The sequence below is a fragment of the Gambusia affinis genome, linkage group LG16 (assembly GCF_019740435.1).
Source record: "Gambusia affinis linkage group LG16, SWU_Gaff_1.0, whole genome shotgun sequence".
Lineage (NCBI taxonomy): Eukaryota > Metazoa > Chordata > Actinopteri > Cyprinodontiformes > Poeciliidae > Gambusia > Gambusia affinis.
The window spans coordinates 18,158,064-18,172,083 of NC_057883.1; the positions used below are offsets into that span (position 1 = coordinate 18,158,064).

At 35.9% G+C, this 14,020-nt stretch overlaps 1 protein-coding gene across 1 annotated transcript; it reads left to right on the forward strand.

Moving 5' to 3' along the window:
- Positions 1 to 7,170, forward strand: ngb (neuroglobin). Its single transcript, XM_044143541.1, has 5 exons — positions 1 to 458; positions 639 to 741; positions 1,111 to 1,219; positions 1,303 to 1,422; positions 3,750 to 7,170. Exons 2-5 carry the CDS (start codon positions 641 to 643, stop codon positions 3,900 to 3,902), a joined length of 483 nt encoding a protein of 160 aa, XP_043999476.1. The 5' UTR covers positions 1 to 458; positions 639 to 640; the 3' UTR covers positions 3,903 to 7,170.
- The last annotated feature ends 6,850 nt before the right edge of the window (positions 7,171 to 14,020 follow it).

The following is a 14,020-nucleotide window of genomic DNA, read 5'->3' on the forward strand; positions in this document are numbered from 1 at the left end:
GGTTATTTTGCTTTTCTTCATAATTTCTTGTTTAATTTATTCTCTTGATTATAATGTAAAAATCCAGTGGGGCAGTTGTTGTGTATATAGGCTCTCTGTGTACTTTAGACCTCTGTTCACCTGCAGGAGGAGCTGTGGTTTGCTGCAGCCTCTCTGGAGCTGAAGAGAGCGATCCCTCTTTTTCTCCTTCAGTGGCATGAATAGCATCCCCAGTGCTGGAGAGAGAGCATATCAGGAGGCAAACGACGAGGGGAGAGAGATAGCAGGCGGTGTGACAGATAAGAGTGTGGCAGAACTTGCCTTCCTGACTGCACCGTGGGTCGGGGAAAGAGAGAACAAGTGGACCTGAGTGTCAGCCTGCAGCCTGCACCACTATCACTCACTCACAGTCACAGAAACAGTCATTCCCCAGAGCCCGGCTGCAGCACAACTTCAGAGAGACGACTGACCTCAAAAAGGTACAGTATGGTCATTTCTCCTGCAGAGGTTTCCTTAAGTCCAACCTGATTAGCAGGTTGCTGCTCATGTTTCCAGGTGGGATAGCAGAAGTTTTGTTGATTCTCAAAAATATTATCTTTTTTTTTTTTTTGGAAGAGTTATATGTTCGCCCACCAGAAGACGGTGTCTTGTGCTTGCAGGGATGATGGGAGAGCTGTCAGTGAAAGATAAGGAGCTGATAAGAGGCAGCTGGGAGAGCCTGGGCAAGAACAAAGTTCCTCATGGTGTCATCATGTTCTCAAGGTAATGTTCTGCAAAATCAGCATCTGAGCAGGTTGCAGTAATTACAGTCGGAGGAGAATAAACTGGTTGTTTTCTGAGGGATTCTTCTTTCACGGTGATGCAGGTTAATCCTTTGAATGTTCGATTTCTTAATAGAATATGCAATACAGGTATACAGAAAGAGTGAGATGATTTGCTGCTCTCTTTCCCATGCAGACAGGGACCAGAGGCTTGACTTGTTGCTTGGCGACAGAATAATCCACAATTTAGACAGCTGCAAATCAGACGCTAAGAGGGGGAACTGATTTTTTTTTTGTCTGCATATATTTCTGAATCAATGCCATGTGGGTGAGTGCACTTATAGAACTGTGTGGTATTTGTCTGTGACAGACTGTTTGAGCTGGACCCTGCGCTGCTCAACCTTTTCCACTACAGCACAAACTGTGATTCCAAACAAGACTGTCTCTCCAGCCCCGAGTTCCTGGACCATGTCACCAAGGTGAGCCCACTCCCACATAATCCAGAGACATTTCAAAGTACATTTTTAATTGCTGCATTGCATGCTTCCCCACTTCACCCCAGGTGATGCTGGTGATTGATGCAGCAGTGAGCCACCTGGATGATCTCCACTCTTTGGAGGACTTTCTGCTTAATCTTGGGAGGAAGCATCAGGCAGTGGGAGTCAGCACACAGTCATTTACTGTAAGATTAACACATACATGTGCAAATCAGAAAAAGCTGTATCCTGCTTCAATAAGATCCATGCATGATTTTGTAAGTGTGTTTTTTTTCACAGAAACTATTTTTGAAAAAAAAAAAAAAAAAAAAACTGAAAAAAAAAACCAACCTAGTAGCTTAAGATTTCTTGTTTTAAAATACAAATTATTAATGTGAAATGCAAGACCCCCCCTTTTTTTTTTTAAATAAGAAGAAATTTAAATTTGGTTTCAGCTCTGACCTACTTTACTTCTCAACTGACACAAGCAATGCAACATAACGACTCATATATAGATACAAAGTGGGTTAGTGAGTTTGTTTCCACATCAAATTTACATGTAACAAAAAGTTAATGTTCTTATCCTTGACCTTTTTAAAACTCACAATATTATTAGTATGTTAATAAAATTTGATATCTTGTTCTTCTATTCATTTTACAGTGAAACAAATATGACTTTGACTTTGAGTTGAACAAAAGAACCAGTGCCTCCTACAATCACAAAATTGTGTGCCTAAGAAAATGTTAAAAAACTGCTTTTCAATTCTCTCTTATTTTTCCAATTTTTTTCTTCTTGAAAAGTAGACCAAATAAAATTTTGATTTCTTCTCACCCATTGTTTTTGATTTTCTTTGGCCTAGACGGGCCTCAGGTAGAGGGATGTCTGGATTTTCCTCCTTAAGATATCAGATAAACATTAGTTTGGTTTCACTTATTGGTTTCTGATGAGTACATCAAATTGCCAAATACATATTTATCTATTTTGTCTTTTTTTTTATCCTGCCTTGCTATTTCAGGCATACCGTATGGAGAAGCTGGTTGCCAACATGTCCATATGCATACCTAAAATTATAATTGGTGTAGACTAGGATAAGTCTTAAGTTTCTTTTTCAAAAGTTGCCTAATGTTGCATAATGAGCTCAATGTTGAAAATACTCACTCCTACTATATTTCACAACCCAGTTCAATGTGAAAAATAAACTTCCCTCAACAGTTATAACTGCTTGTCAGCAAGTTTTGTACATCACAGTGAAGAACTGTATGACTACTCTTCTTTGCATAATTGATCTAATTCATCCAGATTGGAGGAGTTTTAAAAATGAATATGTCCAATATCAAACCACTGCATCTCAGTTAGATTTAATGCTGCATTTTGACTATGCCACTCTAAAGCATGTTAATTTAGTTTTTTTTGGAGCCATTAAGAGGCAGCCTTATAAGTCTGCTTTGGATCTTTGTCCTGATTCTTAACCCTCATGCTCTTGGGTTTAAGGTTACAAACTGAGGGTTGGATATTCTCCTTTAGGATTTCCCTTTTGAAAGCAGAATGTATGATCCATCAGTACCATCAAAGACTCCTGTAAGACGTTCTTTCTTTGTATTGCTGTTAGTTTTGTTGTGATGGGATATATTTTAATTCTGTTTAATCTTGTCGGTTCACAGAACATTTTATTGAAAGTCTTGAGAATCAGCAAGATAGGTTTGTTTTGGTGGGCCAATGTGAGAAGAACCTTTGCGTCTTTTGTGCTCAGCAGGGCTTTAAATATAGTTTTAAGCATCATGTGACCTCCTGGATGGTATTCTTTAGGTAGTAATTTTGGTAGGCTGTCCACTCCTGGGAAGATTTACCACTGTTTTCCATTTGTCCATGAAGTTTCTCAGTAGCAGCGTTTCCATTAGAAATTTAGTTGATATTCTGCTAATGTTGCAAAAATTTTGCAATTACGGTATTTCCACTAAATAGCAAATGGAGCTAAAATCCCATATTAATAACATTGTTCACTCAAAGTTATAAAAAAATGTGCCGCGCCATCATCCTCCTTCCACTTCCTGTCGTCTCTGTCATCTTTTATGGCACCAGTAACATCTGGTTGTTGATTGTGTGTCTTGTGATAAGAAAAAATTGTTTCCATTGCAGTTTTGCAAAATTCTGCTGAAATTTGCAAAACTGTATTTCTTCGAAATTAGCTTGTTGCCATTAAGTTACATTTTTATATATTTCCAATTTAATGTCAAACCAACTTCAGTGGTTTGTCTGCCTGTCTTAGAGATGTTTCTGCAACTCTTTCTAAACTGACTGATATTTAAAAACTGTTAATTTTAATCATAGCATGATGTATTGTCTTTTGAGAATTGTCAGCCTACTTCATGTTGTCAGACAGACTCTATTTAAAGGATTTCATAGTTCTGCAAGGATGGCATTAATCAATCATGGTTGTAGCTGGTAAAAATTAATTTAAGAAGAGATGGGTAATTCATTAGGTAACATGGTTTCCCAAGTTGGTGTAGTTAATTTACTACCTTACTTCTGCAGGTGGTAGGAGAGTCCCTTCTCTACATGCTGCAGTGCAGTCTTGGCCAGGCGTACACGGCGCCGCTGCGCCAAGCTTGGCTCAACATGTACAGCATCGTGGTAGCGGTAATGAGCCGAGGATGGGCCAAGAACGGCGAGGACAAGGCCGACTGAGGCGCACAGCGGGAGCTGCTGAGCAGTTGCTGTCAAACCATCAACACGGTTGCCATGGAACAAGGTTGTGTAACTGTGCAGCATCGTGTCTTTGGCTGCTGTACATGTGCTCTGTGAGCTGGTTTGTATAACATGGCGAATGTATGGTGTAGTTACACTTTAAAATTAGAACGACCGATTGCAGAGTTTATTTTCTTTGCTGTGGATGTTTAGCTTCCAGTCGACCCTGACGTACAGCTGTGAGAATCAGACGGCCTGGGTCCTTTAAGTCTGGACCTGAAAGCTGAGAGCATTGAAGATCACTGTAAGTTTTTTTGTATATACTGGCTTTGATATATTTAATAAATAATAGTGACTATAGTCGTCTTTATGTTGTATCTTAAGAGAGTTGCACACTTGTGAAATATATATATATATATATATATATATAAATATAAATATAAATATATTATTATATCTAGACATCGCACACTATTCAAACTGTGACTGTTACTGTGGCCAGCGAAGGCAGCTCTATATCCATCTGGAACACAGTGATACTTAAAATGTGATTTTACAGGAGAAAATCAGATCACTTTAGTCATAACTCTGTGTGTATGTGTGTCTCCTGGATTTTTTTATTTGTTTTTATTGCACATGCCCATTTTGTTATATGATGTTTTATCTGAGTTTATAGCAACTAAAGCGAATCAAGTTTACGAAATGTTTATCAGTGGCTACGGACAAGAACTGTTAACCTTACTCAAAGCTTTCTTCAGTGATCAATGACTGTTACTGTTACTCAACGTAGTTTTTGATGCTCTCCTCAGACTGAGGTTTTGAGTGTTTCAGTAGGCGTCTGATGACTGTTAAACCCTACATTTTAGACTGTTATGTGACCTTTAGTGTTTAGTAAAGGACATGTTGGAACAATTTCAACATCTTTGTTTCTTTGCTGTTTCATATTAAGTGTAAAGGTATTTATTGCAGTTGCTTTTCTTACTAGTGCTTATTAATTGCATTGTTGTCACACCAAATGAAGAATTATTATGTTACTCCAATGTAACTTTTTTCTATGGAAGTGAGACTTAATTAAGCATGGGTTCATATGAGATCTTCATACATTAATCAAGAGAGAACAACTCACAAAATAGCCAAAATAGTGTGTTACATGATCAAAATGCAACATATTTACAAATTTTCTGCTGATAAAATAGTCTAACATACTGATCATTAAAGCTAAGACATTACTTTATTGTTTCTTTGATCTCCATATATAAATTCAAGTAGAAATATAAAGTCAACATCTGCTAAGTTCTTAAACACCATTACCTTTATAGGAGTGAGGGGTCGTGCTCCTTAGCTCCCAAAAGGGGTTTTGGACAAATATGAAATTCTCATAGTTTGATAAAGTAATAATAGCACGATTGCACCTTAAAATAATATAATTTTCAATAAAATCAGATAGCATTATCGCCTCAAATTTCACTTTAGATGTAGTTTGTTTCTGATTGGAAAAGACAAGAGGCATTTTCAAAAAAAGATAAGACATAATAAAAAATTTTTTATTTTAGATTTTTTTTTATTTATTTACATTTTAATATACAAAATAGTTAGACGAACTCATTGTCTTCAATCTTTCTTGAAATTTTAGTTCCTTCACAGATTTTCTATCCGAAACACATCAGAACTCCATTTAGAAGACACTTTTTCAAAGTTTATATCGGCCAGTGGTTTGAATAATACTGTGTGCTTACTGCACATTGTCATTCTGCTCTTTGTAGAATCACACATGTATAACCAGCCGATAATATCTGGGTTATTATCAGCCAGCTGTTTAACACAACTCCCTTAAATAACTGTGTTACAACAATAATAGGTGCCATTCTTTCAGTTTTCACGACACAACCTAACTTTTTCCAATCAGATAATTTAGGATTTTTGTAAGCCAATGAAAGAAAGTTGCAGTGACCACATTTCAGCCAACAGTGCAGAACAATAAGTGGGAGAGGGATAATACCACATTATCCAATATAAAGTATTTTAAACCTGAAGAACAATACAAACGCAAAGTTTAGTGTTTTAGAGCCATAATGATCTCAAACCTTGGTACCAGTAACTAGAAAGACTTGGAAACATTCTAATTAGTCTGTGTCCTGAGCAACAGAAGCCCTTTATCAGCCTGCTGACCAGCAGTGGACAGCAACAGGCCGCAGTACTCAGTGCTGCATACAACCAGAAAAAACTCAAGTCACTCTGTCTCTAACTAAAGCAATAGCATGACAGAATATTTTTAAACTTTGAGTTTTTAAAATCTGAGCATACCTTGAAATTGGTAACCAGCCCATGCCTAATCCGAACTGATCAGGATTTTCATCAGTTAGGATGAAAATTATTGTATTATCACAGACCACAGTAATGCAAATAAACTGTATGCTCTCAGCTATCCAATATGTGTATATCACTGCATTATCAGCTCTAACACTGTATGTATCACCCACAGTGACACATACAGCTGTTTACTGTTACAATAAGAATGCCAAGCATCCTAACAAATGGGCCAAGTATGAAAAAGACCACCATTCAACTGTAAATCCAAGCTGCTGACAAGTGGTTATTATTGCTTTATATTTATAAAGTTTATTTTTATATAATCTGAATTATTATGGTTTTGAAAGAGCATTATTTTTATTCCCCCAGAAGGTTGTGCACTGTTAATTCTTTTGATGTTTTATCTTTCGGTTTGTGGTTAATGATCCCTACACTAATTGGTGGTAAATTTACAATTTTTAATGTGGTTTCTCTAACTCAAAGTAACAAAAACAAAACAAAAATGTGCAATTATTATCGCAAACGGAGGGTTTCCAGTTGAATAGTCTAAACCATACATAGTCTGTTCAGTCTGTATTTTCCCCAGCACAGTTGTAATGTGTAGAAGCTGGCTCTGAAGGTGTTGCATTTATAGTAAGTCTTTTCTTAGTAGGCCGTCTTTTTTTCTTACCTTAAGCAATTTTAGCCAACCTTACAGTCATATTAACTGTTTTATTAAGTTTCGTTGTGTGTATATATTGGGTGTGTTACTGTCTACCTCATCATAATCAGCTGCTATTGAACTGTGATGACTTCACCTAGTTATCTTTTGACCAAAAACATACATTGTTACTATTATCAAAGTTAATAAAGGTTCACACTCTTTGTAAAGTAGATTCTATCCTGAACTTTTCAGGAGGACATGTTATGTGTTTACTTACAACTAAATAAAGTGATCTGTGGGTATTTCACAGCTTAATGATGTCTTTTCTTTTTGATCTAAACCTGAATCAATCACACAATGCTTTATTCTCTTCTCACCGACAGCCCATCAGAGAGTTACATAAGATCCGAGTGCCAATTAGTTCTTAATCCTTGCTTGCAGAGATTAGAGCGACTACAGGCATGTCAGCCCACTTATTCATGCAGCTGCACAATGTCACATCGAGAACATTTTCAAAATGTCAGAATATCAGTCTCTCCGTAAGTAAGTTATGCAATAGTAAAGCAGAGACGGGATGGCAAGTTATTTTAATACACATGGTATTTCTGTCATGCACAGTTTGGTTGGATCTCTGTAAAAGTCACATCCATGACTTGGCTGTCTGCTTTGTTGTCGAAGGGGCATTTGACATGGCCTTAATCTGTCTCCCTGCAGTGAACACAGGATCCCTCTGTCTCAATGAGCATCTTCTCAATGCCAGTTGCCTCTGTTCAAAGCACATAAAAAGAAAAACCTCAAAGGTTGTCTTAGTTTGGTCTTGATCCTTAGATTTACTAATTAAATAAATTACCTCAAACATAAAAAACATTAATTGCTCACATCTGACAGTTCTTCCGCCTTACCTTGTTGCGTATCAAGGTCTGCCGTCTGGAGAGGAGTCTGAGAAGAGACAACGCAGATTATTTTTAGAAAGTCTGAGTTTTTAAATTCGAGGGGCATTGAATGTTGTCATGGCAACTGTTAGTGTGATGGCCTTATATGTGCGCTTGTGTGAGGAAGAAAGCAAAGTCATGCTCAGTCAATTACTCAGACTAAACCATACCATGGTGAGGATGGTGGCTTTGCATCCTGCTTTAATTTGATATTTTTGCTCTGATATTTTCCAGTACTTTGGGACAGCAACACAGGCAGGAGATGCCATGTATGCCATAAAAAAGTTAAGACATGTGCAATAGGAGACTCATGATTCTTCTGTTTACACTAAAGATATTTAGCTTCCTTAAAATGTGCAGACTCTGCTGCCCTTCACAGGACAACTTAGTCTCATTTTACGATTAGGCATCTTTTAACTATAAAATTGTTGTTTTGTAATTAGGACATAGTTACTAACGAATTGTCAGTCCTGCAGGAAAATGGCAGCAAACATATCTGCAGACCCCTCACATCCTGGTCATAAACTGTTTAAACTTTTACTTCTAGATCGGTGCTATAAAGTGCTATATGCAAAAACAAGCTGCCACAGTGACGGTTTCTTTCCCCAGACAGTATCTGATGAACTCAATGAACACCTTACAGGCTTAGTATTCAGCTAAACAAAATAAGCATTTCTGCACAGCCACATCATGTCTATATGACAAAAAATGTTTGCAAATATTGTTCCTATATCCTCATTTTATTTCCCTTAGGTTTTCTCTATTTACACTTAATGGTTGTATGCTATGAGCATTTATAGCTATTGAGGTTTTTATTCTGAATCAGCATCTCATAAATATGAATTAGTCATTGTTATTTATTAGTTTGTCAAAGTTATGACTTAATGACATCTATTATTATAGTCTCATGATAAAGACTAGAATTTCTAGTCTTTATCATGAGTTTATCTTTTGATTATGGCTAATTTATTTGTAATGAAAGGCCTCTCATAATCATGACTTAGAGGTTTCTTAGGTCTAACTTGACTGTTTTTTAAATATTACATTTGCTATAGTTATTACGTAGCTATTCTATAACTATGACAGGGTAATCTCTTGTAATTATTATCCTGTAATTGAAAAATGTTTCATAACAATAACCGTGGCTTGTTGTCTGTAACTATGACTCAGCTGTCAATTATAACTTAGTTATCTCTTAATTATGACTTTGCATTGCATAATACTAATGATTAATACATTATAATTTAATTAGCATAAAGTAAAAGACTTGACTAATTGAGTTATCGTATGTTCTTCAAAAAAACTATAAAAACAAGAAGTTCATATGGACTGAGCTGTCTCAGAGAGGAAGACCATTATACCTTTGGAGATCTTTTGTGCATGAGGTCGTAGATATTTTTACAGTAAAGCAATCTTAAGCACACTCCTCCCTGAGGTGTTGTGTGTCTTCTGGTTAAAATGCGGAAACTAACTCATATGGGAGTGACGGTATGCTTGCAGCAGGAGGCAGAGACATTTTCTATTCTGAGCATCTGGGCAGGGGAGAGGCGGGCAGCAGACAACACTCCCAAAGGAATTCACCTTTCACTGAGTGGTATGCTCTCAGCAGTTGCCACGGGTGACAGGGGAAATGTCAGGGACTTTTCTTTTTCTTCTTTCATAACCTAGTGTAGTGCATAGGAATGGATATTCCTCCTCAAGCCTCACTTTTTACTGCAGGAAAATTTCTCCATGTCATTTAAGATTCAATAAAGAAAATTTACATTATTAACAATCCTTTGCGGTGCAAATGCAATCAGTGGCTGCTAGCTTTCCTGTCTGAACTCTGATGTGGTCTCAGGCTCCAGGGACATGGCATGAACAGAGGAATACCCCAAGGATAGTTTGTATGCAGACACACACCTTGCAGCAAACACAAAGCTAATATATGCTTGCATTTATAATTAGTCTCTCAGTTCTTACCTGCTTCACATGGTGATAACAGTCAATGCATGTTTTCTTCTGTTATAATGGTTCTGAAACTGGTAAAACTTTTGGTACTCTCTGTGACTTCACTGGCATTTAGATGCATTTTAGATGCTGGTAGGAAATTATCTGGAAAATAAAGATTATTCAAGAAAAATGCTCAGTTGAGAAAATTTTGAGAGGCATTGAGGTGGATGATGATGACAGTTAACCAAGAATAATTATTATTGGCTTAACCAGGGTCTACTTCTAAATTTGAAAAACAGAGGGATTCACTAATTGATATTGTCAATGACCAGGCTAACTGCTGTTAGCAAATCAAGCCAACACATTCACTAAATTAGGTTACACAGAATTTTGTGTAGAAAAAACAAAAAACTAAAGATATACAAATATTATTTTCTATGTGGTCATTACTAAGTTTTGCATGCAAGACTTTACCTCTCAGGATTCTATACTGTGGGGACATTTATTTAATATTTTCATCTACTTATGTAGAGGTATAAAGTTTTGAGAAAAAATGTAACAAATAATTTAATTATATACGACCAATCAAGCTGCACAAAAAAATAATGTTTCTTTATTTCATGACTTAAAAATTACCCTGAAACTGTATTCCAATTTAAAACATCTTGTAAGATCTCCAAACATAGAACTTGTAATAAAGGTTTTCAAAATCATTAATACATTAAATATTTTTGTTTTATGAGACAAAATTGTGATGGTTTGAGGTAACAGAACCAACCACACATGTTTCATGAATGTTCTGGAAAGTACTAAAAAATTTCTATCAAAGTTTTCAAAAGCACTTAAATAAATGTCTCAGCAACTATGTGATAAGTTCCTGGAAGGATTCATATGTTGCCACATCATACAAAATATTTTTAACAAGTTCTGGCAAAGAAACCAATAAGACCAAGTACAGTAAATTACAGTTCCTGATAAGATTTCTTTAATGTTCTGAAAGAGGGTTCTGCAAAAGCAACTTCTAGTTCCAGGGAAAGTGCAAGCTGTATTATGTAGCACAATTCCCACCACCAGCACTGGAAAAAAAAAAAACAAAAACAATAAAGCAACATTTCAAAGAAGACTTTCTCCTTAGCACTTCATTAGAACCACAGACTGTTATTTTTAAACATGTTTCAGAACCAATTAAGACAACAAAATGAGGTTAGATTGTAAAATGCAATCTGATGATTTAAACCTGTTTCTTGCAGACATGGTCATGTTTTTCCAGCTCTTCGATGTTAAAGTTATTCAATGCTTAGCTGCTGGTCATTTAGGTCTCTGCAGTAAATTGAGATTTTCTCCAAATTTAAAAACTGTTTAAAGGAGTATTGCAAAAATAACCATTTACCCCATACACTTTTATTTATCACATGGCCGCCTCGCCCCATACCCACAAACCACACTAAAGGTCAGTAGCAGGAATCCATGGAACCATATCATAAATTAATTGAAGTAAATCATTTTTTATTTTAGATACAGCACTATCAATCCATCAACCTGGCAGAGATCTTATAGTACTTGCTTACACAAATTTTAGATAATGTACTCTTGGTACATGTAATGCTAAAATGGAGCAGGATTGTCTGGAAAACTTCAAGGTTCATAAACCTTGAAGAGTATAGCTCACATAAGCTGGCGTTAAAGAATTTAATGAAGCTAGTTAAGCATGAAAATAGTCGGCCTAGAGCTAAGAACATCCTGATTTATATAATTTAGTTTTTGCTAATGGAGAGGAAGTTTAATGATTGGTGAAACTGTCTCTTACATGAAAACCCACAAAACTGTGGAGACAAAAATTTTAAAGATGTGCCTTTTGATGTTTTCTCCAGACAGCTTCTTGTTCACCACTCTCGGCAGTGATTCGACTTCCACCTCTTATGTTCCCCCATTAAACAACTGAGGAGCCACAAGTAGACTACTCATAAACTAGAATGGAATAGATCTTATTTTATGGTAATAATATGTTATGATTTCACTGTAGTTTTCACCTAAAATTGTCTTATGTTGTCATGCAACTAAGCATATGGCAAAATGGATTTTGAGCTAAATCACTCAGCAACAAGAGTAAAATTGATAAACAATAGTTCTGCTAAATCAATCAAATATGTATGAAGTGTCTGACGTATTGCTAAACTTTAGTCGTTTCTTTTTTATTACATTACTTCACTTTATAGTCTTTTTTTGTGAAAAAGTCTGGGATTTGATGTGATAGATCAGCACAAAAATCTAAACAATTTTGACATTTTTCACAAACAAAAAGTAAAATGAAAAAAAGTAAAATATACAGTAACGGCTAGAATGATATGGTTTCCGTCCCATGGCAAGACTTGGAAAGTGGATGTCCACAGACGCTCTCCATCCCATCTGACGGGGCTGCACCTATTTTGGGCATGTTTTTTAGTCTCTAGACCTGGTAAAGAAAACCCAAGACTGGCTGCTGTACTTGCACCAAAAAGTGATTTAGCATAATTTTAGGCACTGATACAAATGCTTGACAAAGTTTTCAAGTTTGTAACTCACATAAAGGTTTGAAAACCACAGCCACGCACAACCTTGATTGATTTATCTGATAAAATCTCACTGAAAGATGCTAAATTTTGTGGTTGAAATGTGACAAAATATGAAAAACCCAAGTGAGTATAAATACTTTGAGTGTACTGTATCTGAAAAAGAGTTTGGCTTAAGATTTTAGGATCTCTATGATAAAAATAAACAAGTTTTTATCCAGAAAGATAAATAAAATCAAGAAGACTCCATAAAAACATTTCAATAAGTGGTCACTTCTTTGATGAATGTTTGATGATGATGTTTATCCAAGTGTTTTTAATGACTTATCTTTTATTTTACACGGTTTGAATTAACAAGACAAAAAAAGCGGGAGAAGGCCAAAAAATAGATAAAAATAAAAAGTGTGGGGGGAGGGGAGTAATTTGGGGATTAAGACTGCGTCTTCTATCCCAATCTGCATTTTACTGCAGGCATCTGCAATGAAATGTAGATATCTGCCAGAAAGACTGTGCAAATGAAAGCATAGAACAACATGGATGGGTTGAAATTGTACTGCTTGTATTTGGAGCATGACACACAGTAATTGTACCACAGGAGTATTGAAGAAACAGGTTTACACAAACAAACTGATCTGAGAGCTTCAGAGCTGATGAAAACCATTTCTTCTGAAAACCTTTGCATCTGGCATTTGTAGCCACAATTGATAGAAATGGGTAGAATTGGGCAGACATTTCACATGTAGAAATTCTCAAGGAAATTATTGAGTTTTGCAGTTTTTGCAATAGCTTATATTCATACAATGTAAAGCAATTAGAAGCAGAACAGATTGATTTTGTTTATAAATGTTTCTGTGAAATTCAGCACCCTCCATATTTACCGTCACCCCAGGTTAAAAAGTGGGAAAAAAAAACTCCAACAAAATAAAATATGCAGTATTATGATCTCAGAAGTTTTAGAAACATTTTCAGTACATTTATTTATTTATAATTGATGTTTTTGATATTGGTAATACTTCACCACCTTCACTCAAAACTCCACACATTTGTGTTGACAGAATTTCTTTTTTCCTGGAATGCCTTGCAAACTATTTTTGGACGTAATTCTTGATGTGTATGGTAGTAGAATAAATACAATAAGTTGGGATACTACTGATGTTATTTACAAAAAATGAAGAAAAAAAATCTTAACAGAATTTTTTCACCAGAGTAAGAGTACTAAGTGTAATTATTCAGTGTTTGACTTCAGTAAAAGGCTTTAACTGGGGTGACAATAAATGCAGAAGCTGCTGTATTTTGCCTCCAGGAAATAGCCTTGTGCAGAACGTCAGCTCTTTTGTGGATAAGAGCTGGTCTAGTTTTCTTGATTGTCTATCACACAAGGCCGCATAAAATATACTAAACCCCCATTCATCACTCATAATGAATTAATGCAATGCAAGGGGCAACAAAAACAAGCAAAATATATAAATAAACATTTGGATTAAGCTCACCCAAATACAATTTGTATTTATCCCTTTAAAAGCCAGGTGCATCCCTTTAAATGAGAACATTGAAAATTTTAGCTTTTAGGTATCGGTACCAAAAAGTGAAACTCATTCATTCTATACACAAATTCACATTGGGTGAAAAACAAAAAGATATCAGTGGAAATTGTTGTGGAAGGATGAACTGTCGCAAGCAGAAACCTGGACAAACAACACTGATTGAAATCTGCAGCTCAAAGTTTGTACTTTATGAATCACTACACAAAAA